General features: G+C 38.1%; 1 protein-coding gene across 1 annotated transcript in view; it reads right to left on the reverse strand.

Moving 5' to 3' along the window:
• Window positions 1-24,863, reverse strand: part of LOC126248358 (annexin-B12-like) — a 177,202-nt gene that overhangs the window by 50,207 nt on the left and 102,132 nt on the right. Inside the window, exon 5 of the mRNA XM_049949275.1 lies at window positions 6,127-6,263. Within this exon, the coding sequence (XP_049805232.1) occupies window positions 6,127-6,263 (137 nt within the window). The remainder of the gene's footprint in view (window positions 1-6,126; window positions 6,264-24,863) is intronic.

A 24,863-nucleotide genomic window follows, 5' to 3' on the forward strand; every position in this document is an offset into this window, starting at 1 on the left:
TGTAGCCTATGCTTCTAGGACATTTACAAAAGCAGAGAGAAACTACTCAACTACACAAAGAGGATGTCTTGCTGTGATGTGGGCCATGTGCAAATTTCAATGGTACCTCTATGGAAGGCCATTCACAGTTGTTACAGACCATCATTCACTTTGTTGGTTGACAGGTCTTAAGGATCCAACAGGATGACTCACCAGATGGGCACTACATCTTCAAGAGTATAACATTACCATAGTGTACAAAGAAAGAAAACACCAAGATGCCGACTGTGTCTCAAGAAACCCTGTGCAAGACCATCAAACTTTGATGAAGATAGTGACTGTCTCGCTGCACTCCAGGATCTCTCTGCTGAGCAGAAGGACGCCAATATATCTCAAATTATACTTGCCTTAAATCGGTCAGAGGATGTGCAATAACAATTTAAGGTAGTTAATGGATTACTTTGCAAGAAAAACTTTGATCCGTTTGGAAAGAGATGGCTACCAGTGATTCCTAAACACATGCACTTAGATGTTCTACAGAAATTCCATGACATACCTGAGGCCAGACATCTAGGATTTATTAAGACATATGATAGAATCCACAAGAGTTTTTTCTGGCCAGGTTTATTTAGGAGTGTGCATCGCTGTGTGTTGCACTGTCGAGAGTGCCACTGGAGAAAGGCAGTTCTTCAGAAACCACCTGGCCGACTCATACCAATTCCACCGGCCAAAACGCTTTTCCAGCATGTTGTGATTGACCTCCTCAGACGATTTCCAACGTCTGATAGTGGCAATAGATGGGTTGTTGTTTGCATTGATTATCTGACACGCTATGCCATTACAAAAGCTGTGAAAACAGCTGAAGCATCAGAGGTAGCTAAATTCATCATGGAAGGCATTGTATTAAAACATGGTGCCCAAGGTCATTAATTACAGATCAAGGAAAAGTTTTTCAATCGAATCTTGTGACAGAGATAAACTGTCGGTGCAACATTACTCATCACATGATGACTGCCTACCATCCGCAAACTAACGGGCTTACTTGACGCCTTAATAAGACCTTGGCCGAAATGCCATCAATGTTCATCAATGTTGAGCAGAGCAAGTGGGATGAGGTGCTACCTTTTGTGACATTTACGTACAACACCGCCAAACAAGACACCACAGGATTTACGCCATTTTTCCTGGTGCATGGCATGAGGCAACTATGGCAATGGACACTGTGTTTCCGTTACATCCTGATGACATGGATGATGATTACATTGACCCTGATAACCAGAGCTGAGGAAGCTCGGCTGTTAGCTCAACTCTACATGCTGCAGGCTCAAGAAAACAATTGCCCAAGGTATGACGCGAGCCACCACCCTGTTGTCTACCAGCCTCGTCTGGATCTTCAGTCCTGTTCGGAACGTTGGTCTCTCTGAGAAGCTCCTCAGGTGCTACTTTGGACCTTATAAGGTTGTAAGACAGTTGTCTAATGTTACTTATGAAGCTGAAGATTTTGACCCCGACACAAAAGATCAGAGATACAGTCCACGTCCTTTGAATGAAGCCCTATAAGGATGCTGCAACCCAGGGTAAATTCAAAGCTCCAGTGACGGGCAACAAGTGCAAAGGTGATGAAGAGCGTAGCAGCAGAAGAAGTTACAAGAAGATCACCGCCAGGGTGAGAATTGCTCATCAGGAGTAGGAGTATGCAGGACCGATGACTTGTTCCTGGACTAGGAGGACGTAATACCAAGACGCTGTTCTCGTAAGGAGGGAGGAATGTTGCAGAAGAATCTGAGTAGCTCCGTGGTGTAGTAGTTATGATACTAAACTGTTACATGGAGGGTCGTTAGTTCAAAACTCACCTGGACTGTAAAATTTTAATTTCTATATTCGGTTCGAGTACATTCAAGAAGTATCCACAAATGTCAAGAATCATTGTACTGGAATGTTCTGTAGCTGTATATATATATTGTATGTGTTCTGTCCTGAGGCAGTTTGCTCTTACTTTTGTATCTGCAAATGCTGAATAAACCTTCATTAAGTGAAGTTAGTGTTCGTCATTCATCTAATTACACGTTCTTCTATGTGACTGTATATCTGCCTTGTTTTGTTTTGGCACATATGAAACTAGCATCATATCATTCTGAAAACCAAATGAAGAGGAGTGGATAGTCCTACGTTTCCCAGGTAAAAATTCTTGTGGGATCTTGTGTTTGTTTTTTCTCAATGTGCCAATGCATGTTAGCCGCTTTCTCAAAAGGGAGTTGGCTAAGGAAGAGCTAGTGTACCAATTATCCACTGTAACGTTTCTTCCCAAGCCTTCAGTGTGTGTAACTAGCCTTCCTACAATATTACAGGGAGATATAGAAACATCGTATGGTCCTTTAGGTTGTTTTCCACAATATACTTCAATATTACTATTGAAGAATGTTTTAGTATGAAACAAAAATCTCTATCCCATACTCCACTGGTTTGTTCAGGATATACTGAACAAAAGCTTGCAACTTTTCATCTACTGTCAAAACCTGTCTTACTATGGTGTCACCGCCAGACACCACACTTGCTAGGTGGTAGCCTTTAAATCGGCCGCGGTCCGTTAGTATACGTCGGACCCACGTGTCGCCACTATCAGTGATTGCAGACCGAGCGCCGCCACACGGCAGGTCTAGAGAGACTTCCTAGCACTCGCCCCAGTTATACAGCCGACTTTGCTAGTGATGGTTCACTGTCTACATATGCTCTCATTTGCCAAGACGACAGTTTAGCATAGCCTTGAGCTACGTCATTTGCTACGATCTAGCAAGGTGCCATATTCAATTACATCCAGAATGTATTCTGAACAGATATTATTGTGAATCATGTACCATCAAGAGCGATGTTCATCATTAATGGATTAAAGTTAAGTATCAAACTAATTACGTTCGCTTTCTGAATTCTAATTCCTTGTCATGTTCCAGACCTCACATCAGTATAGTCCTTCCCTCCTCACGCCAGCCTGCGTGAGCTAAAACGCGTGCATTTCGGCCTCCCCTCGTAACATGGTGTTGGCTCTTCTGCCAACACAACACTTACACTATAAGCGTTCTTGTAGTTCACCACAAAGGCATCCAACATGTGCCTTATTGCAGCAAGTTTACCAGTTACTCTTCTTTCTTGCTTTGTACTCTTGTCATCAAAATGGATATATCTTAAAAGGAACAGAAATCTTCTGTAGCTCATCATAGCTCTTGTAATCTACATACCAGTACCATCTGCTGTCCACAGTTCAATGGCATTTGTGTGGTTTGCTTTCTTAGTCCTGATGAGATACAACAATCCTAACAGTGCTGTTATTTCACACCTTGTAGTTTCCTTACCATCCCTGTCTCTGGAATATTGTACACATTCTTTCTTAGATTGAATGTATATTGTTGTGTATTTTACAATTTCATCAATCATTTCCAAGCTACATATTGTCCATAAACCCTCTATTTCACTTGTGACCTCTCTGGCAACATGTATTGGCTCAGAGAATATTTTCACAATATTTTTTTCTTTTTGTGTTCGAAGTCACATTAGGACATATTTTATTCCATTTACATGTTTTGTCTCTCCCAATAAAGATACCACCAGTGGAGAGTGGCTCTGCACAGTCATCATCTGAATCATGGACTTGATCAGAATCTGAATCGTGGTCACTTTGTGTGATAAATTCCTCTTTTTTTTCTTCAGTCATAATGATTTTCATTGTCTGGTACAGAGTTGAACTCTGGATCCTTGTTGAGTAACCAATCAAGCTCGTTATCTGTCAGCTTTGATCTTGCCCTGCACAGTGATATAACTGCTTGTTACATGTTATCTTTTGATTCAATTAAAAAGGAACGAAATAAAAGTGAAGGAAAAATTACTTTCCAGACCAGGTGCATGGCGTACTTTGCACACTAAGATAATACTCACAGTTCAATTTAAATTACTGTAGCTCATGTGAACCTATGACAACTCAACTTCTTACTGTGCTAGCTTAAACAATAATGCAGAAATAGGTAGGTGCTCACTGTCGTAAACTGACAATGGAACTGTGCACGACAGCATTTTTTGTGTTTGGCGCACTTTGTACACAGGAACGCCAGCTTGAGGGTTGAGACACATTTTATTCAGTTTCACCCAGTACACAAATATGAGAACATGAAAACATGTAATAAAGAAATCTAGAAGTGCTGATAGTAGAGTCTCTCAGATCTCTGGGCCTAAATAATAACAATAACCTCGTTTGGTCAGAAAACATCCTTGACTTACCTAAAGCAATGAATTAAACAGTATTTACTGTTTAAACTAATGCAGATATTTGAGACAGAGACATAACCAATGTTAATTACTTAAATAAATCACTTCTGTCATGTGGTATCATACTCTGGAGAAACTAAGTGCAAGCAAAGAAAGTTGTTATTACACAATAGGGATTCATCAGAATTGCATGTGAGTGCTCTGACTGAATTTATGGAAAAGCTAGAACTTGCTACTAATCCTGTTTGCTTTTTACTGTAAAAATCAGATCTGTTTAATGTACAAGCAATATAACTTGTGTCAGTGACCAATGAAAACTCAAATTTATACAAAAAGGAGCTCCTCTATCCTTTTTACCACTTGATTTCACACCACCAAAGGATTATCAGTAAGGTGGTTCCACATTAAATAAACAAATTGAAGCAACAGAGGGGAAATGAAACTCTTTAACATTCACTAAATGTGTGTATTATGTACCAAAATCTTTTTTTTCCCCTAGGACATACAGAAAGAACTGATGACAGGCTTCAGAGCAGACTTGTACATTGATTAATAATATTTCCACTCTCATTGAATCAAACTTATCATAAAATTGTGTAAACTTGGGATTGTGATATATGAATCAGTGAAACTGAAGAAATTTTTGATACCCAGGCTCATTTTCACCCTGATATTTTCAATTGTATTGATATACTGGTTTTCCATCAGTACATGTGGCATGATATCCCAATAGAATTAAGATTTTTAGACTCAAGAAATGTGTTTACAGTTATGTGAGAGTTTGCGCAATGGCTTTCCAGTTTAACAAGAATTTACAACCTTCAAATTGACCATGTGATTTTACTCTTTTATGAACTATAGCAGGTCTGTTTTGTCATCAGCTCACCAATTTAAAACTGTTTAATAGGAAGCAGTTTGTAGGTTGTAGTTCAGTGTTTGTTGTTTCGCAAAGTCAGTTGCCGTATAGAATGGATATAATAAAGCAACAAAGACTGATGTTAAGCAAGGCCATCAACTAGATGCCATACATTTGACTGTAAATTGGAATTTGTCAACAAATGTGACAATATCAAACTTAAGCTGTTAAGTTCGGAGTTCAGTATAATGTTGTGTTGCACTTTTCAGGAGTATTTATTTGTGTTTTAATGTTCCATTAATTTATTTTATGTTTTTTGCTCAATATTAATGAAGTACCAGATGACATCTACTTTTCTCATTAATCATTTAGTCTCTTAGGTGCCAGATTACTTCAGAACAATACATGAAAAATGTGGCATTCTGCAACTCTGAATTCTTCATTTCCTAGAACCTGTTTTTTTTTTCCCACCATTGACATTAGGCAGTTAATGTAACTGTATCTAATACATTACATTACAGCATGCTTCTTCCTAAGCAAATGGACTTGCTACAGTGGTAACATCAGTTCCCATCAAATTACCAAAGTTAAGCATTGTTGGGCTCAGCAGCCACTCGGACAGGTGAGCGTCTGGGTACGGTGAACACTGTTGGCAAGCAGGGTTCACTCAGTCCTTGTAAAGCAAATTCAGGAGCTACTTAACTCTCATAAACCAATGACAGCCAGGAGAGTGGTGTACTGTCCACATGCCACTCCATATCTTCATCCTGTGAAGTCTACGGGCTGAGGATGACACAGTACTCGGTCAGTACCATCCGGCCTCGAAGGCCTGTCTACACAGAGTTTAGGTTTCTATGATTGTTCCTAAAGGCAGCTAATTGTTTTAGGTTAGTGAGAATCTCAGTGAAACTTTTTAAGCTTTTATGATGTGAAAAGTTTTCTTTTTTCTATTTATTTGTAAATTGGTGATTACGGTATTTATTATTATTATAATCTCTGTTGTGTACTTTCTCAAGAATTTTGACTGTATTATTTACCTTGGCATCTTCTTCAACTTTCTGATGATCTACTTTAAATGATTCATCTCTGTCTGTCTTCAGCAGTAAAGCAATTATCTTCTGAAAATGGCCGTGCACTTCCTTCTCTGCTGCAGTATCTAGTTCACACCTATACACTGAGACAGAGGAAAATTTTTGAAATAATGTGGCTGGAAAAGTAATAAAAATGACATTTTTTAATGAATATTTTACTTGACTTGTGTTGTGTTAGAACAGTTTGTGTTTGTAGGTCAGAATGTACAAAGATAAGTAATAGTGTATGAAGTTTGGCTTAGTGCATTGGTAGCAGCGACTGCCATCTTATATATCCTGCCTGAAAAAAAAAGTATGTGAATAGTTCTTTAGTATCATTCATAATGTGAGTAAAGGAGAACAATAACAATAGACAATGAAATGACTAACACATCACACATGCTAGTCTTTCCTGTAGTACATCATTTGCTCACTGAACACACTTTTTAACTTCAATATGTTGTTACGTCCTAACTTATTTTTTGAACTGAAAACTGCATAATATTTGAGGTATGCATAAAAATTGTAATGAGTTTTTGGATAAGAAATTAACATTATTTTTATCAATTATGAGAAATATAAATAATAAATGAAAAACACTATATTGCTTATGTTTGACTGAATTAATTTATTCACGTTAACTGGTTTTTGCTTATGAGGCCATCACCAGGCTTTAACTGACAATCATCGCCAAAGAAGTTACAAAGTTTGTAAATGACATTAGAAAAAATGTTACTCATCTAGATTGAGGCACAAACACCCAGGCCCTCAGGACCTTTAAAAAGAAATTACATCCCCAAGATACTGACACAAAATCAAATATAGGCAACAGTATTGTACTCTTGAACAAGCATAACTGTCTTGAGTCCCACATGCTTCCAAGTCCTTCCTAACGAACCTACTAAATTATTCAAAGATGACATTAAATGTGTAAGCAATTCATGCAAAAGCATATTTTCTGATTTTGAATCAAAACTGTTAACTGATATGAACCCAGTGCCTCCTAGACTGTATGGGCTCCCTAAACTGCATAAGCACATGTGCCATATGGCAGTTGCCACCAGTGGCTCTCTTGCCTTTTGGCTCTGGTCGGATAGAGGTTTAGTTTGAAAGACCCACTGATTCAGTGTGTCAGCATGGGATAAGTGAGCAATACCTTATTGCATAGGGCAGTGGTGTGTGGATCTCTGGCAGCGACACAGAGGTGGAAGCGGGTTGGCAAGTGTGCTTTGCCGGGTTCTGCTGTAGACAACCACAAGTATGTTGTGCTGGGTTTTCCATTCCTTGGAGGAATTCTTTGACAGTTTTCTTGAATGGCTCTAGGCTTGTGTTCAAATGTTAACACAGTTTCAAGTGTTGCAAGGATCAGTCTGTCAGTTACTGAATTTCTTTGGGTGTTGCAGTTGTGATTAAATTTTCGTGTGGTTTTAGTTGCTGCTCAGATCAGCTGGGCAGCTGTTGAATTCATTTGAGATGATATAGTCACTGACTGAATTTTCATGGATTTTAAGTGCTGTACAGATTAGACAGGCAGCTGTTGGCATGGTTGATGTTGCTGCAGATTTTGTTGGTTTCACACCATGTAGGTATCATTTGAACATTCAGCCACTATCTGCTTCATAGTGACCACCTACAATCAGCATCATCATCTGCTGAATGCTACTTGTAAATAATAACTTTTAGGTCCCAGAGGAGATTTGATGGAACTGCACAGTACCTTTCGAGAAGCAACTTGAGGGGCTATGTTAATCCAGGGTGTATGCAACTGACTCGACAGGATCGATTCAGCCTCTCAGTGCCCACTACAAACAACAGTACACAACACCAGGAAAGGAACCTGGATCACTGGCATCAGCTTCTCTTCACTTAAAAATGTAGTACTTGGCTGATACCTAGTGATCACCATAGAAGAGTGTGGAAGTGGTCAAGTTCTAATGTATGCCATAGGCGTGTAGACCAGTGGATTCATGAGGGGAGTGGGTGACTCATGTTTTGGTCCAGTATCATATATGCATGTCAAACACACCTCACGATTATCGAGGGTAATTTGAGGGCTGTGCAATATTGGGACAAGATCCTCTAATCTATTGTCCAGACCTATAGTCGATGTTACAACAATGTTTTCATACTTCATGATGATAATAAATGTGCATACCATGCCTTCCTTATGTACATGTTCTGCCAGGAAATAGGAATAAACCAAGTGGAATGGCCCTATTGTTTCAATCCCTGCTTCCCTTCAATCTAAGCCCACCCAAATTCACAGATTTTCAGCTAGTACAATACATTTTGAACAATTTATTATTAAATAAATTGCAGTTCTATGGATTTACAGAAAATGCTGCATCATTGGTGAAATGTTGTTTAATGTTGAAGTTAATGGTGCAGAGTCTGCACACTTCCCTGTACATATTGATGCCCCTCATGGTTCTGTGCTAGATCCAGTCTAATTTATATTAATGCCTTGTCATATTATTATTGTTGTTAATATTATTATTATTATTATTAATCATGATGCAAGCATTGCATGCAATGTGATAAATATTTCATTCCTACCTGGAAAATAATAAGTGACCAATAGCTCAAGCAGTATACTGTTTTAACCCAGGAATGGGCCACATCGACACCACTTGACTGATATAAACTTTTCTCAGGAACACTGCACAGGCCACAGAGGATAGGAGTATTTATATATAATTGTTTTTGTTACATCACATTTGCAAGGTCTTAAAGTGTCAAGCTAACTGAAGCTGTACAGAGGTTTATTGCATCTAGCTATGCCAATCTAAAGTCATTTTGGAGATTTCCATATGATCTAATTATCCTTGCATCCAGCTGCTAGCTCTTCTGATGGTGAGGTCTAGCTAGGAAGTGGCCTGCTCTTTGAATGCTGCACAAGATCTAAAAAAAACTGTGTCTGGACTTCACCTGTGCAGTTTCTGGCTGTATGCCATGAAGCAGTTGTCATGGAGAAGTAAGCAGTTGATTTGGTTCTCTTCTTGTACTCTGCTGCATGTCTTTGGATTGGTTAAGATGCAACACCAGCCAGGTAATAAAGTTTCTCAGTTGGAATTGGTCATAGATCTGTAGCTTTCATTTAGGGTGCAGATGACTTCCTTGGTAATTGTTGATTTATACCATACTGGTCTACCATACTCATCAGTGGAGAAACACATAACCCTCTGCCAGGCACTTTATTGTGAATAGCAGAGTTATCACGTAGATGTAGATGTAGATGTAAATCTGTAGTTTTCAATGATTGTTTTGCTCCTGAAGTTGTGCTGCTTAATATCCAAAGTATGTTATTTCTACTACTGGTCTTCAAGTTTTGTTGGAACAATGTTTCTGGGCAGTTAGAACTTGATCTAGGGCAACTCCAAAATTAGTGCAATTAGCACTTTGCCATGGTATTGTCAGCATCCTTGAGGCTTCCCAGTTGTGACGATGAGAGGTGCGTACCTTCATTTTGGTAGCATTTGGCTTAAGTTGGTTTACTATGTACAGGGTGGCACACAAAATGTGTTACCATTTTGTTTTTGAATATAAACTTTATTGTCAATACAATCTGAAAGGAACATATACTACAATGAAGAGCCGTCCATGGAGATTTGTTCTAACTCAGCACATGCTCAATATGTCCACCATTTCGCTTCCTAATTTCCTTCAAACAAACACTGAAGTTAGTGATTACCCTACAGCACATGCAATTTCACTGCAAGCTTGAAGAATAAGTCTTCTGAGCTCCATTAAATAACGTGGACATTTCGGGAAAATTTTTTCCTTTAGTTACCCCCAAAGAAAAAAGTCACATGGATTGAGGTCTGGACTATTGGGGGGCCAATTTTGTCCATCATTGAAGCGACCTGGAAACCTGAGTGAAATGATCCGCATGTCGAAATGCTCGTGTAAAAACTCCAACACAGTGTTTTCAGTATGTGGCCTTGCTCCATCTTGCTTGAACCACTGCGTGTTGAAGGGCAAGGCAGTAGCAAGGAGCTGTGGAATGAAGCTATTGTGAAGCATGCTCAAATAACACTTGCAGTCCACAGTTTCTTCAAAGAAAAAGGGTCCAATAAGTCTGTGACTGGAAATTGCTGCCCACGCTGTAATCCTCGGAGCGTAATGTTGTCGTTCATGAAGCACTTCTGGGTTTTCAGTGGCCCAAAAGCATACATTTTGTTTGTTAACCACACCGTAAATGAAAATGTGCCTTGTCTGAAAACCAAACGTTGTTGAGAGTTTCTTCCCTATCCTCCGCCCACTGAGCAAACAGTAGTCTCTGCTGCTTGTGTTCTTCAGTGAACCGCTGTGCACAGGTCATCTTGTATGGGTACATAAGGAGGTCACTTTTAAGAATGTGTTGAACAGAGCGTCTGGATATTCCCAGTTGCACTGCTGCCTTTCTACATGATTTCCTGGGACTTCTCTGTACAGCAACTCATACCGCTTCAATATTCTCTGGCGAACAAACAGGCTTAGGCCGAGGTCGCTTCACTTCCAATACTGTTCCTTCCTATGCAAATTTATCATACAACCTGTGGGTGGTCATCTTGTAAGGGACCCATCGTGTGTTAAACTGTTGTTGAAAATGCCTCTGAGTCACAACAAGGCTTTTCATTTCATGAAAAAGTAACACAATTGCTGATCGTTGCTGTGTCATCAGTCTTCCATTGTCCGCCATTGCTGCTTACTAGTCTCCTAGCGGCAGTATCGTGAATTACACGTCATTTCATAACTCATTTGTTTTTCCAAGCTCTGTTAGTACTGCTGTAGAGATCCCAGCAGGATATCTAATGTGCGTCGTAAATTGTGAAAGAAACAATTGGTAACACATTTCATGCGCCACCCTGTAGTACTGACCTATGTAATGCAGTGAGACAATCTGCTTGGAGTTACATTTTTGCTGATGCTTCTGAGGTCTGAATAATGTCAGAAACAGTGAAGATATTGATATCTGAGGTAGATCAAACCCATGGGTAAAGTTAAAGGTTGGTGCAATGTGTCAATCAAGACTGCAGATGGGTTCTACATATAAAATTGAATCACAACAAGTAAATGGAACTAGATCTACTTGCTGTTAACTTCTTTGGGACAATAAATGAATCAAACTTGTTTAAACATATAGAAAAACTAGTATGTGAAATTAGTAAGTGTACATCTGTCTTAAGAAAACTATGCCTCTCTGCTAATACTCCTGTGGTTGAAGTTGTTTATTGTGCCTTGATATAAAGTCATAAAACATATGGTATCATACTATATGGCCATCAAAAGCTTGCAGTGAATATTTTCAAACAGGAAAGAAGCCAGTGAGGATACAATGCAGCATGGCACCCAGGGTTAATTGTAGTCCAAGCTTTATAAAACTTCAAACTGTCATCCTGCCATCATTATTTAGTATGTAGTATGTGATACACATAAAGGCAAATCATCTCAGCAATCAAAAGTGTCAAATGTGCTACAAGGGCAGTAGCATGGACAAACATGATGAAGTTTTATTAATTGTTACTACTAAAATTGTATGGCTAAATGGGTATGTCAGACTACAAATTTAAAGTTCCCGGATTTTATTGCCAGTTGCTTGAAGGATTTTTTTGGTAACTCATCACCTACTTGCCCTGCGCATGACTTGTGTATGTGAAAACTGCTGAGGTGCACCAGTGTGTGGAGTCCACATTAAAGTGTTAGAGTGTAGGTTGTCCTATAACTTGTGGGTTAGGTAGTTCAAAGTCAGAGAAAGGCTAAGCACATCATCTCCAAAAGAACTATGTCTACTATAGACAGTGATTATCCAACAAATGAATCTTCCATTTGATTACAGCTTTACACAAAAACACAAAATGCTTTACATAAATATCAAGAAACTTTTCACTGCCACATCTCTCCTCTTCAAGAAGCTACCACTTCATTAATTCAAAAGAATGATGAAATATTTTTGTTAGAGGTAAATGCTTTTGAAGTAGATTAATTTTTGACTCAGACAAAGAAAATTGCGTGATTGGAAATATATGTGTTAGTGTACCTGTAGATGAGGTTTATCTGTGCATTAACGTAACATGTATTTTGTTTACAATTTTAGGAAAAGATAGATGATACAGTAAGTTGCAGACAGGCACAATTAAAAGATGCTTGACATTCCAACCTGGAGTTTCCATTGTTGGACATATTTTATTGAAATTATTGTATAATTGGTGTATATGTTTATATCAATAACATTTTGACTTCATTGTGAGGGCATATATTTATATTATGTATTATAATATACTGGTGCTTGTAATGCCTTGGATATCCTCTGTGGTTTCTACAAAAATATCTACTCATTCATTCAAACAATGCAAAATCCCAAATGGAATAATGTGCACATTGTGCTCGTGTGTATGTGTGTGTATTGTCACTCCAGCCATCTTTTTGTTGTGCCTGTCTGTAACTCAATATCTCGTCTCCACTACACAGTGAGCAGCAATTTATCCTTTTCATAATATTCAAGCAATTTATCCTTTTCATAATATTCATTCACACACACACACACACACACACACACACACACACACACACACAGGTTTTCAAGTAAAAAACTACAAAACTGCATAGGATTTTTATACATCTTTTTATAGATTTCAACTTGGTGAAAATGAAAAAAGGCTAAAAACTTGTGTGATATCGTTTTTTTTGTTACATCTGTGTTTGTTTGTATTTAGTGTAATATTCCTAATTAACCCAAACCTTACAATTCTTTTTTGTTTAAAAATGCCATTAAAACTAAGACTGCTCACATTAATTCTATCATTTAAAGCTGGAATTGGCAGTAAATGGGAAAAAAACTGTTAATGGTTGAAGAGAAGAATAGTTGTAGGGGGAGGTGTGTAAAGTAGTTTTTTTGTTGGAAGGAAGGTTACATGACTGTGTCCAAACAGATTTGTAAGTAATATTAACAGTGAGTTTGAGCATGATTTGACATATTATTTGTGGTCCTAAAAATAAATAGAAACAACCTGCTGTTGGGTTAATTTATGTTTCAACAAGCTAAATAAGTTTAACATCTCTCTAGCCATCTAAAACCACACTCAGTTTATATCCAGCATTTGAATGCTTCTGTGCTTAAGGTTTTTATTTATGGAATATGGCTCAAAGAGGTTGTGTAATTTCTCGCCGGACGGTGTGTCTGAGCGGTTCTAGGTGCTTCAGTTTGGAACCGCATAACCGCTACGGTCGCAGGTTTGAATCCTGCCTCGGGCATGGATGTGTGTGATGTCCTTAGGTTAGTCAGGTTTAAGTAGTTCTAAGTTCTAGGGGACTGATGACCTCAGATGTTAAGTCCCATAGTGCTCAGAGCCATTTGAACCATTTTTGTAATTTCTCCCAGGTGCTTCTATAATGTTTGTGGTGAATAAGCAATGAAAAGTCAACAAATAAACATAAGTGAGTTTGTGAAGAAAGTTTATTTTGGATATTTCAGATGGAAACTTGGAGATCAAGACAAAGCATGGGCTCTGCTTAAGGTGTGCAGAAGATGTAGGAAAGATCTTAATTTGTGGTTTAAGGATAAGAAAAACTCATTTCATTTTGGCATTCCTGTGATATGGCATGAACAGAAAAATCACACAAGTGACTGCTGCTTCTGTTTGATAGATGTGAATGGATTTAATACAAAAAATAAAAATAAGATATCTGACCCTAATCTTGACTTGGCTATATGTCCACCAGAACTGAAATACCAGTTCAATGACCACCTTCTAATTTAGATGACATCCTGAATGAGTCAGAGAAATCAGACACATTAGCTTCCCAGGACGAATCTAGCTCAGATTTTTCGTTGATGAGGAACCTCAACTTTTTTCTCAGAGTGAGCTCAATGACCTAGGAATAGACTTAGGTCTTTCAAAATATGCAGCCCAACTGCTAGGATCAAGGATTCAGACTTTAAAAAAATCAACAGAATAGTTCATATTCATTGATTCTAGCTTCAAAGCAGTCTTGCTGCATAATGGAAATGTATTTGCATCTCTTCCTATGGGACACTTGGTTCATATGCAAGAAAACTATAATACATACCTACAATTCTTGAGAAAATCAAATATCAAGAGCATCAATGGATGGTTTGTTTGGATTTCAAAATGGGTCAGAAGGGACGTTATACAAAATATCTCTGCTTTCTTTGTTTATGAGATAATAGATCCAGACAGCAGCAGTGGACAAAAAATGCTTGGCCACCATGAGTCAGTTTAATCCCCAGCAAGAAAAACATTGTCAAGACAATCTGTATTCCCCCAGAAGAGTTTTATTGCCACCTCTTCATATTACATTGGGGATTACAAAACAGTTTATCAGTTCACTGCCAACAGATGGGGATTGATTCAGATACCTGTTTTTCAAGTTCCTGAAACCGCCTGAAGTCAACATAAAAGAGAGAGTTTTAACTGGCCCATTCTGAGTGGCTAGTGCCTCAGCCATTTTCCAAAGATACCTCGAACATCTCATTTGTGAAGTGCCACATACAGCATACCACCAGCATGACATTCTCGTAGTGGCCAAAACTGCTGAGGATCTGGAAAACAACTTAGTAACATTGTTTTCAGTATTACTGAAAGCAAATATTGAGTGCAATAAGGATAAGTTTAGCTTTTTTGTTTCACATGTCAAATATTTTAGACACATCCTTAGTGCTTCAGGCATTTGTCCCACACCTCAGTACATGGAGGCAGTCCAAAAATTGCCCATTCCAAAAGATGTTGGCCAACTGAAGTCAGTACTGAGACAATTGAATTATTACCTAATATTCACACTACAGGCAGCAGCTCTCATAAACTCCTCAAGTAAAACATAAAGTGGAACTGGATGCCAGTATGTGACAAGGGTTTCAGAGAACTTAAGTAGGCCTTTCTCTGCCCCATGTGTCTCACCACCACCTATGATCCATTCCATCCACTTGTCTTAGCAGCAGATACATCCAACTATGGTGTGGCAACACTCCTATCGCACATTGTCAAAGAGGTGGAGCAGCCAATTGCATTAATCTCCAATAGTCTGTCCACGGTGTAATGAAACTCTAATGAAATTGAGAAGGAGGTGCCAGCCACCATCTTCAGCCTAAAAAATTTCATTATTATGTATATGGTAGAAAATTCACATTGCTGACTCATCATAAACTGTTGTTGCCCCTTTTCAAGTCTTCCACATCCATACCCACCAAAATGGCTTGCCGCCTACAGTAGTGGGCACTGTTTTTATCTGCATTTAATTATGATATCCAATACCGTTCCACCACATAACATGCTAATGCTGATCTTCTTTCCTGATTACCAGTAGACCAGGACCCAGAATTGGATGAGGACCCAGAAATATGTTTCCACTTAGACAATGAGGGAGAAGAAGCAGTGGTCAGTCTTCCACTGGACATGATGCTGGTGGCCAGATGCTTCAACGATGACCCAGTTCTCAAGGAACTCCTTCCTTTGGTGCAGTGGGGGTGTCCCTCTGATTGCAGACACATGGAAGTCCAGGCGTACTGGCACAGAAGTCATGAGCTTTCCACCCTCCATGGTGTGCTTCTCCTTACATATCATGATATTACATCAGTGAGGTTGACAACACACCATACGTCCCAGCATCATGGGTTGTCGACTTGTCAGGAAAATACATTTTGCCAAAAAGTAGATTTCCTGTGTTTCCACTAGGTGGCCCTAGCAGTGCCACCAGAGGTCATGGGAACCTATTTGCTTCTGCAATACACATTACAGAAAGTAAATCCCAAGATATCCTGCCACCAGACAGTATTTAGCTCTGTGCACAACTATCAGTCGACAATTGCCTCTGAGCCAGGACTTCACTTTGGACATCCAACCCATCCTGGTTTGCCATGATGCCACTGACGGACCTGTCTTCATGGTTGTGTATGTCATAAAACTTGGCTGAAAGTATTCTTGTTCTACACTGACTGTAGACTTTTCCGAGGGTACTGAAACTCCTTGTATAGATAGAAAAACTTACAACTTTTTGTGGAAATTTTACTCAGTGCCTTGATGGAAGAACTGAATGGATAGTTGAGCTTTGCTTCAAGACAGTCTCAACAAGATCTAGCTTTTTCATGTTGTGTGACCAACTTGTGTGTCTGTAACCTACAGAGTTCAGCCCATGACTTTCACCTGTCAATCTGTATTATTGTTCATCATAGTAGATGAACAGTGTTTCTTTTTTTCTTAATAAACTTTTTGAAGAATCTTTAATACTGTTTGAGTCACCTATGGTGGATACTTCATAAACCTTTGTACAACACATGCTAGTAGCATATGAAACACAAGCTGCAAGATGAGCTTCAATAGTTCATTTCTTACACCTCCATATTGACTATTTTTCAAGAAACTAGGGGGCTATAACGAAAAACAGGATGAAAGATTTCACCAGGATGTCCGTGATATTGAGAGATGTTATCAAGGAAGATGGGATTTAATTGTGTGAGGTGATTACTGTTGGATGCTCAGTTAAGAAGCCAGGGTAGAAATTCAGAAACTAGATCACAGAATCACAGATACGTGAAAGAGATGAAGGAAAGGTTCCACAAGAAAATTTTTTGTATAAATCAGAAACAATTTTTTGGTTAGTTGTATGAAAAATGTTTTTATCAAAAATTTGTTTACATTTTGCAAAAACTTATAAGTGATGGGATTTTATGGAAGTAATTTTTAGAATCTGTGACATTTAAATCATATAATTCAGCAAAAATATCCTATGAAACTGATTTTTTTTGCAGGCCTGTGTAACATTAACTTTGTGCTGTCGCACAGTGGAGACTGCCTGACACTTTGATAAATACAGTTTACTCAACTTTGACCATTTTACACATTATTGGTGTAAATATTTACACATAAAGCTAATAGACATGAGGTACATAAAATGTCTTGCTATTTACATCATTGGTGCATCGTTGCATATAATGTGAAAATTATATTTGCAGATACCTTTTAACCAATGATTTGTTACAGTCAGTAATCAGAATTTTATGTCACTTGAATCTGATTCCTCATACTCTTTAATGGAGTAGTATGCTTCCTTCTTAAACCAAACTGCTAAAACAAATTTACATGTGCTCTAGGAAACACAATGGGCAGCTTTTGGAAGTCCATCAAAAACTCTGGGGACCTAGGTATTTGTGGTTATTGTGAACTTTAGCTAGCCTACTGTGAGATGTAGCACTTGATTGTCTGGTTATTGTGTTGTGTTCATGTGCAAAAACCCTAAGATTAAAATGGTTTAAATTCTTGATAAAACTGAGAAGGTAAAAATCGTTATTAGTAACAACATGATAAGTTCAAGTAAGAAATTTTAATATGATAATCCATACTCTCCAACCCAGTAGCAATACTACCTGATTTTATAATAGCTACAGTCAACCATCCATTACCATGACTAAATCATTATTACTAATTCTAAAATTAAAAACATGTCCTACAAAAACAGCAGGACCATCCAGAACAGAAGTATGTGCAGTTTCTTTCAACTTATTCCTAGTGATAACAACATCAGTACCACTCTTCACTTCAGTGTTGTTAATAGTCTTAAACACAGTAGAATGATGGTGCAAACATTGATGAAACACTGTCATAATATTGAGCTCTTTGAAGTGATCTTTACAAGGTTCTTTCAGAGTAAGTACTGCTATGCATCTGATATCTAATAGCTTTTCTTCTTCTTCTTCTTCTTCTTCTTTACCACTCAAATACAGTTTGCAGTTTTTGAGCTGGGGCAGTTACCCCATCAAAGAGTTTCATAGGTAAAGTGGGAGTGGAAAAATTGAAAATATGCATATACCAGTACAGTTTTGCTTACATAATTCCTCAGCTTATGCAACAGATAAATCACTTGAGACAGTCTGCAGCATTATTTTTCTGTGTAATTCACCCAGTTAAGGTTCTGATCTATGTAGAAACCTAACAATTTAATTATTTTGTGATCTTCATTGGAGACAATTTAATTGAAAACAATGCCTTCAGTTTTATTATTATTATTTTGTAAACAATTTGCCTGGAACCAATCAGTTCATCAGTCCATTGCTATCTTTACATTATGTCACAGCTCCTCTAGTTCATCAGATTGTGTGATCAGAGTTGTATTATCTGTGTACAATACTCCCTCACATAACAAGTATGAGGGTAAGTCATTTATGTGTACAATAAACAGGAATGGACCCAGTACCGAGCCCTGTGGAATGCCTATTGGTTGTTTATAGTTACCATCTGCTGTCGTTTGTTTAGGTATGACACAATAAGGTGTAGAGCATTTCCCAACTCCATAGTACTAGAGCTTTTTGATAAATATGCTATGGGAGACAGCGTTAAAAGCCTTTCTCAAGTCCATTAGAGTTGTACAAGGTATTTTCTTACTCTGGAAAGAACCATATGTTTTTGTGATGATGGTCTCAACTTCTTTTATAGTGGGAATATAAGGTCTGAAACCATATTGTGGGGACCTCAGTAGATTATTTTGTCTGAAGTGCTGGTTCATCTGTTTGTGCATACAATATTCTACAATTTTTGATGTGGTTGATATGGATGAGATGGAAAGGTACTTATCAGAGGATGTTTTATCACTTTTCTTTTGGATAGGTGTTACAATAGCAGTTTTTGGGTAGTGTGAGAAGATTCTTTAATGTAGCATTTGTTTGATGATTTTGGTTAGTGGCAGCAGAATTTCTTTCTTTATATGTTTTATTAAATAGTTTAGAAGTACATAAAAATCTTCTGCTTTTGAGTTGGTAAGTTCAGAAATTGTTTCACTCACTTATCTGCAGGATACATGAGACAAGCAAAAGTTGTTATGTGACTTACTATCTAGAGCTGGGTGTAGAAGTACAACTTTATTTGCATCTTCAGTGAGATTATTATTTGAGCCAGAACTGGTGTGTTTAACATGTTTCGTTGAATTGGAATATTATTTTGCTTATTTTCAGAGCTTATCTCTGCTTTAATAACTTTCTACACTGCTTTATAGTTTTTTACTAATAATTCTAAAAATTTCTTTGTTGATTCATTGGAAGATATATCATTAGTGAGTACTGTATCCCAGTTTATGTGGTTAAGATTAGTTCTTTACTGATTCTGTTTATGTTCATTGACTGGTCTGATTACCCTTCCTAGTTCACTTGAAGAACTGTCTGGTTTGTTGTGTAGAGGATGCCAAACCACAGCCCTACCTGATCTGAAATCTTCAGGTTTAAAGTACCAGAGGTCTTATGGATTTGTTATTTAGTCAGTAGAAGTTTAGTGATCTTAATGTGTCTAATAGAGTGCTTCACATTTTTTCACATTTTTTAGTCTATATATCTAATTTATATGACACAAAGTACCAGAACACTCCATTTCTGCATTCTGAGAGCTTTATTATCAATTTGTCAAGATTTTCTATAAATTATTCTTCATTATTACTTGGGGAGTGGTATTCTGATACTAGTATTAGTAATGTATTGCAGAAACTTCAAAAACTGCTTCCATACATAAAGATCTTACATCAATCACTTTTCATTCAAAATTATTTGTTTCTTTGATAAAGACTGACACACCACCATGCTTCAAATTTGTTCTACAGCAACATGTTGCTAATTGGTATTGACAAGATACATTTAGTTCAAATTCATGATGAATTAGACAGTATAAATAACATACTGAATAGCAGATGGTGACTGCCATTACCTCATTATTATATGCAGTAGACAAAGACTGTTATCTATAACATAAACAGGTCTCACATGAATTGTTGTATGTTTCGTGTGATTCAAATTTATCATACAAACACACCATTTCTTTCTTTGTTCAAACCACATACATTTGATTTTTATAAACATTCTCCCCAATATTCTATAAGATCATTATCATCATCATCATCATCATCATCTGTAAGATCAATAACTGCAAAAGAAATGAACAAAATCATAAGAGAGTGTATTTACAAATACTATATTAATTCGAATATAATTCTAACAAACTGTGAACTCTTGTATTTCAATAAAGATGAAGTTCCCCTGGACGCTTGTACTTACCTCCTCCTCACAACATATAGAATATGCTATCAGGCAACTGAGGAGGTATACTGGTTCTAGTCAGTCGATTGTTTTACATTTTGTAGTAACAATGCATAATGCTGAATAAATAGAATTACTCAACGAGGTGGTGAGGTTGCCCGGTCTCTCAATAAAACAAATAAATCCCATCTATTCTTGCTACGTTTGATAAACTGAAGCAATTGTCATGCCTGGCAACCTACAGCTACATTTGCATCTATACACTGCTAACCACTGTGAAGTGCATGGCACAGGGAACATTTCATTGTACAGTTATTGGGTTTCCTCCCCGTTCCATCCCTTCCATTCATGCATTGGGCAAGGGAAGAATAATTGTTTAAATATCTCTGTGAGTGCTGTAATTCATCTAACCTTGTCCTCATTATCCCTATGTGAGTGGTAATTAGAGAGTTGTAGTATATTCCTAGAATCATCATTTAACTTTGTAAATCAGTTTGCTCAGGATAGCTTACATCTATCTTCAAGAATCTGCCACTTCAATTTCTTCAGCATATCTGTGACACTCTCACATGGGCCATACAAATACATGACCATTTGCAATGCCCTTCTCTGTATACATTCAATATACCCTGTTAGTCCTATTTGTTACAGGTCCCACACACTTGAGCAGTATTACAGAATGGGTCACATGAGTGATTTGTAAGCAATATCCTTTGTTGACTGACTGAATTTCCCTTGTATTCTACCAATAAACCAGAGTCTACCACCTGATTTGCCCATGACTGACCCTATGTGATCATTCTATTTCATATCCCTACAAACTGTTACACCCAGGTATTTGTAGAAGTTGTCAGATTACAGCTGTGACTCACTGATATAATAATGGTAAGATACTACATTTTTTCATTTTGTCAAGTGCAAAATTTTAGATTTCTGAGCATTTAAAGCAAGCTGCCAATCTTTGCTTCATGTTGAAATATTATCAGGATCTGATAAAATATTTATGAAGCTGCCTTCAGACAGTACTTCACTACAGATAACTGTATCATCTGCAGAATGTCTGAAGTTACTATTAATATTCTCTGTAAGGTCATTAATATACAACATGAACATCAGGGCTCACAACACACTTCCCTTATTCACACCCAAAGTTACCTCTACATCTGACGATGACTCTCCATCCAAGATAACATGCTGCAATCTTTGCTTGATATACCAAATGATAATACTTCCGATGATAAGTGTACATGTGATACTGAGTAAAATGCTTTTTGGAAATCAAGAAATACTGAATCTCCCTCATTGCCTTTATCGAAAGAAGTGGGTTTCACATGATCGATGTATTCAGAATCCATGCTGGTTAGCATGGAGGTCATTCTGTTTGAGATACCTCATTATGTCTGAGCTTAGAAATGTTCTAAAATTGTACAACAAATTAATGTCAGTGATATTTGACAGTAGTTTTGTGGATTACATCTTCTGCCCTCCTTGCAGATTGGTGTCACCTGTGCTTACTTCTGTCTACTGAGCATGGTGTTTTTTTCAAGGAATCTGTGACAGGTTATAGTTAGAAGAGGGCCTAACTCAGTTCAGATTCAGTATGTAATCTGATGATGATTCTATCAGGTCCTGGAAGTTTTTTTACAAGGTGTACAACTTTGTTTTCGCCGTTTTTCCCCAACATTTGAGGCTTTAATGAAACATATTGGATACACACGTATCATTCAAAGTATTTTTCATCGCTGGCCACTATTTTCTCCCATCTTTCAGGCAGTGTACAAATCCCACGTTGAAGAAATTGTTTATATTTTGAAGCGATCCACAAATCAATCCAATTTGTGACTTCTTCATGAGATCGGAAGTGTTGGTCAGCCAGGCCATGCACCATTGATCTAAAGAGGTGATAGTCAGAAGGAGAAATGTCTGGAGAATGTGGCGGGTGGGGTAAGACTTCCCATTTTAACATTTCCAAGTATGTTTTAACTTCTTTTGCAGCGTGGGGTCGAGCACTGTCATGCTGCAAAATCACTTTATCATGCCTCTCACTGTATTGCGGCCATTTGTCTTTTAATGTTCTGCTCAGATGCATTAACTGCATTTTATAATGAGCACCTGATATTGTTTCTCTTGGTTTTAACACCTCATAGTACACGATGCCACGCTGGTCCCACCAAATGCAGAGCATGGTCTTGCAGCCGTGAATATTCGATTTGGCCGTCAACGTGGAAGCATGGCCGGGATATCCCCATGGTTTTTTGCATTTAGGGTTATTGTAATGAACCCATTTTTCATCCCTGCTCACAATGCAATGCAAAAATCCCTTCCGTTTTTGCCTCTGAAGCAACTGTTCACAGACCGAGCGAGGTGGCGCAGTGGTTAGACACTGGACTCGCATTCGGGAGGACGACGGTTCAATCCCGCGTCCGGCCATCCTGATTTAGGTTTTCCGTGATTTCCCTAAATCGCTCCAGGCAAATGCCGGGATGGTTCCTTTCAAAGGGCACGGCCGACTTCCTTCCCCATCCTTCCCTAATCTGATGAGACCGATGACCTCGCTGTCTGGTCTCCTTCCCCCAACAAACCAACCAACCAACCAACTGTTCACAAACACACAAACGCCGTTAAATGTCTCTTGGTTTCAGCTCACACAGGACCCAAGTTCCTTCTTTCTGCATCATGCGCATAGCCTTGAGACATTTTGAAATAGCTTACTGTGTCACTCCCACTAATAATGCCAATTGTTTTTGAGTTTGGCGTGAGTCTTCACTCAGCAATGTCTCCAATTCTGCATCTTCGAAAACATTCTCTCTTCCACCACTATGCCAGTCTACGATGTTAAAATCACTGTTCTTGAAGCATTGAAACCACTCATGACACATTCTTTTACTTATAGTGTCCTTACCATACATACTTGAGAGCATTCGATGAGACTCAGCCACTGTTTTCTTCATACTGAAACAAAACAGTAATACCTCCCACAAATGGCAAGAATTAGTCAAGTAAACTGACATTTTCAATCAAGAACAACTTTATGATGCAGACAAAAATCGACTTATGTTTGAATAGGTTATGTTGACTGAGGTCCAAGCTAACTGCCTGATGTCTGCAATCTGTTTCTTTCAACCGCTAATTATCGTTGTCACCACCTATCGGCAAATGGCAGAAGCAAAGTTGTACACCTTTTAGTTTTAATGATTTCAGCTGTTTCTCAACACCATTGCCATCAACACTTATTTCACTCATTTTTCAGTGGTTCAAGGATTAAATTGCAGCAATTCTTGTGTAGTTTCATTTGTAAAGGAACATTTGGAAACTGAGTTAAGCACTTCAGCTTTTGCTTTGCTACCCTCAATTTCATTTCCTACTTCATCTTTGAGTGACAGGATGCTAACTTTGGTGCCACTAACAGCCTTTACATATGACCATAATTTCTTTGAGTTTTGTCAAAGATCATTTGACAACATTCTACTCTAGTACTCACTGAAGGCTTCATACATTGCTCTCTTGACAGCCAGCTGCATTTTATTCAGCATATTGTGATCCACAGCTGTACACTTTGTTTTAAACCTATTATACAGTAGTCTCTATTTCTTTAGAAGTTTCTTTTCAGTTATTTTATACCATGGAGGGTCCTTCCCTTTATGAACTGTTCTGTATTGTACTTATCCATCCAGTGCATTGTCAACTATTCTTTTAAACTTGAGCTGTAGTTTCTCTAAATGCTTCTGTCTCTTGCTGAAAGGTTGCAGTTCCTCATTGAGATATGAAATTACTGTATTTTTATCTTATTTACTGACACACACACACACACACACACACACACACACATATATATATATATATATATATATATATATATATATATATATATATATATATATATATATATAAAATTCAAGCTTTCGCAACAAACGGTTGCTTCATCAGGGAAGAGGGAAGGAGAGGGAAAGACGAAAGGCTGTGGGTTTTAAGGGAGAGGGTAAGGAGTCATTCCAATCCCGGGAGTGGAAAGACTTACCTTAGGGGGAAAAAAGGACAGGGATACACTTGCACACACACCCATATCCATCCGCACATACACAGACACAAGTAGACATTTGTAAAGGCAATTAAAAATGTCTGCTTGTGTCTGTGTATGTGCGGATGGATATGGGTGTGTGTGCGAGTGTATACCTGTCTTTTTTCCCCCTAAGGTAAGTCTTTCCGCTCCCGGGATTGGAATGACTCCTTACCCTCTCCCTTAAAACCCACATCCTTTCGTCTTTCCCTCTCCTTCCCTCTTTCCTCTTGAAGCAACCGTTTGTTGCGAAAGCTTGAATTTTGTGTGTATGTTTGTGTTTGTTTGTGTGTCTATCGACCTGCCAGCGCTTTTGTATATATATATCACTTGCTTTAGTTGTCCTTTGTACTTTGGTAGTCACTGTTGGCACATTCACATCATGGTCACTGACACCAGTTTTGATGCGGGCATCCTCAAAGAGATCAGGTCTATTTGTTGCCATCTGAAAACATTGTATAATTCAAAGTTTGTGGCTATCTGACACCCTGCAGTTTGAATTGTTCTGCTTTGTTAAATATTTAGGTACTTGTTTTACCTTTCAATTGCTTGCATTGCTTACTAAGCAATGCACAATGTATTGCAGCAGATAAATCAGTTGTAAAAAATGTCATCAGAGAAGTACAAGTACAGCTAAAT

Source organism: Schistocerca nitens, chromosome 3, assembly GCF_023898315.1.
Source record: "Schistocerca nitens isolate TAMUIC-IGC-003100 chromosome 3, iqSchNite1.1, whole genome shotgun sequence".
NCBI classification, from domain to species: domain Eukaryota; kingdom Metazoa; phylum Arthropoda; class Insecta; order Orthoptera; family Acrididae; genus Schistocerca; species Schistocerca nitens.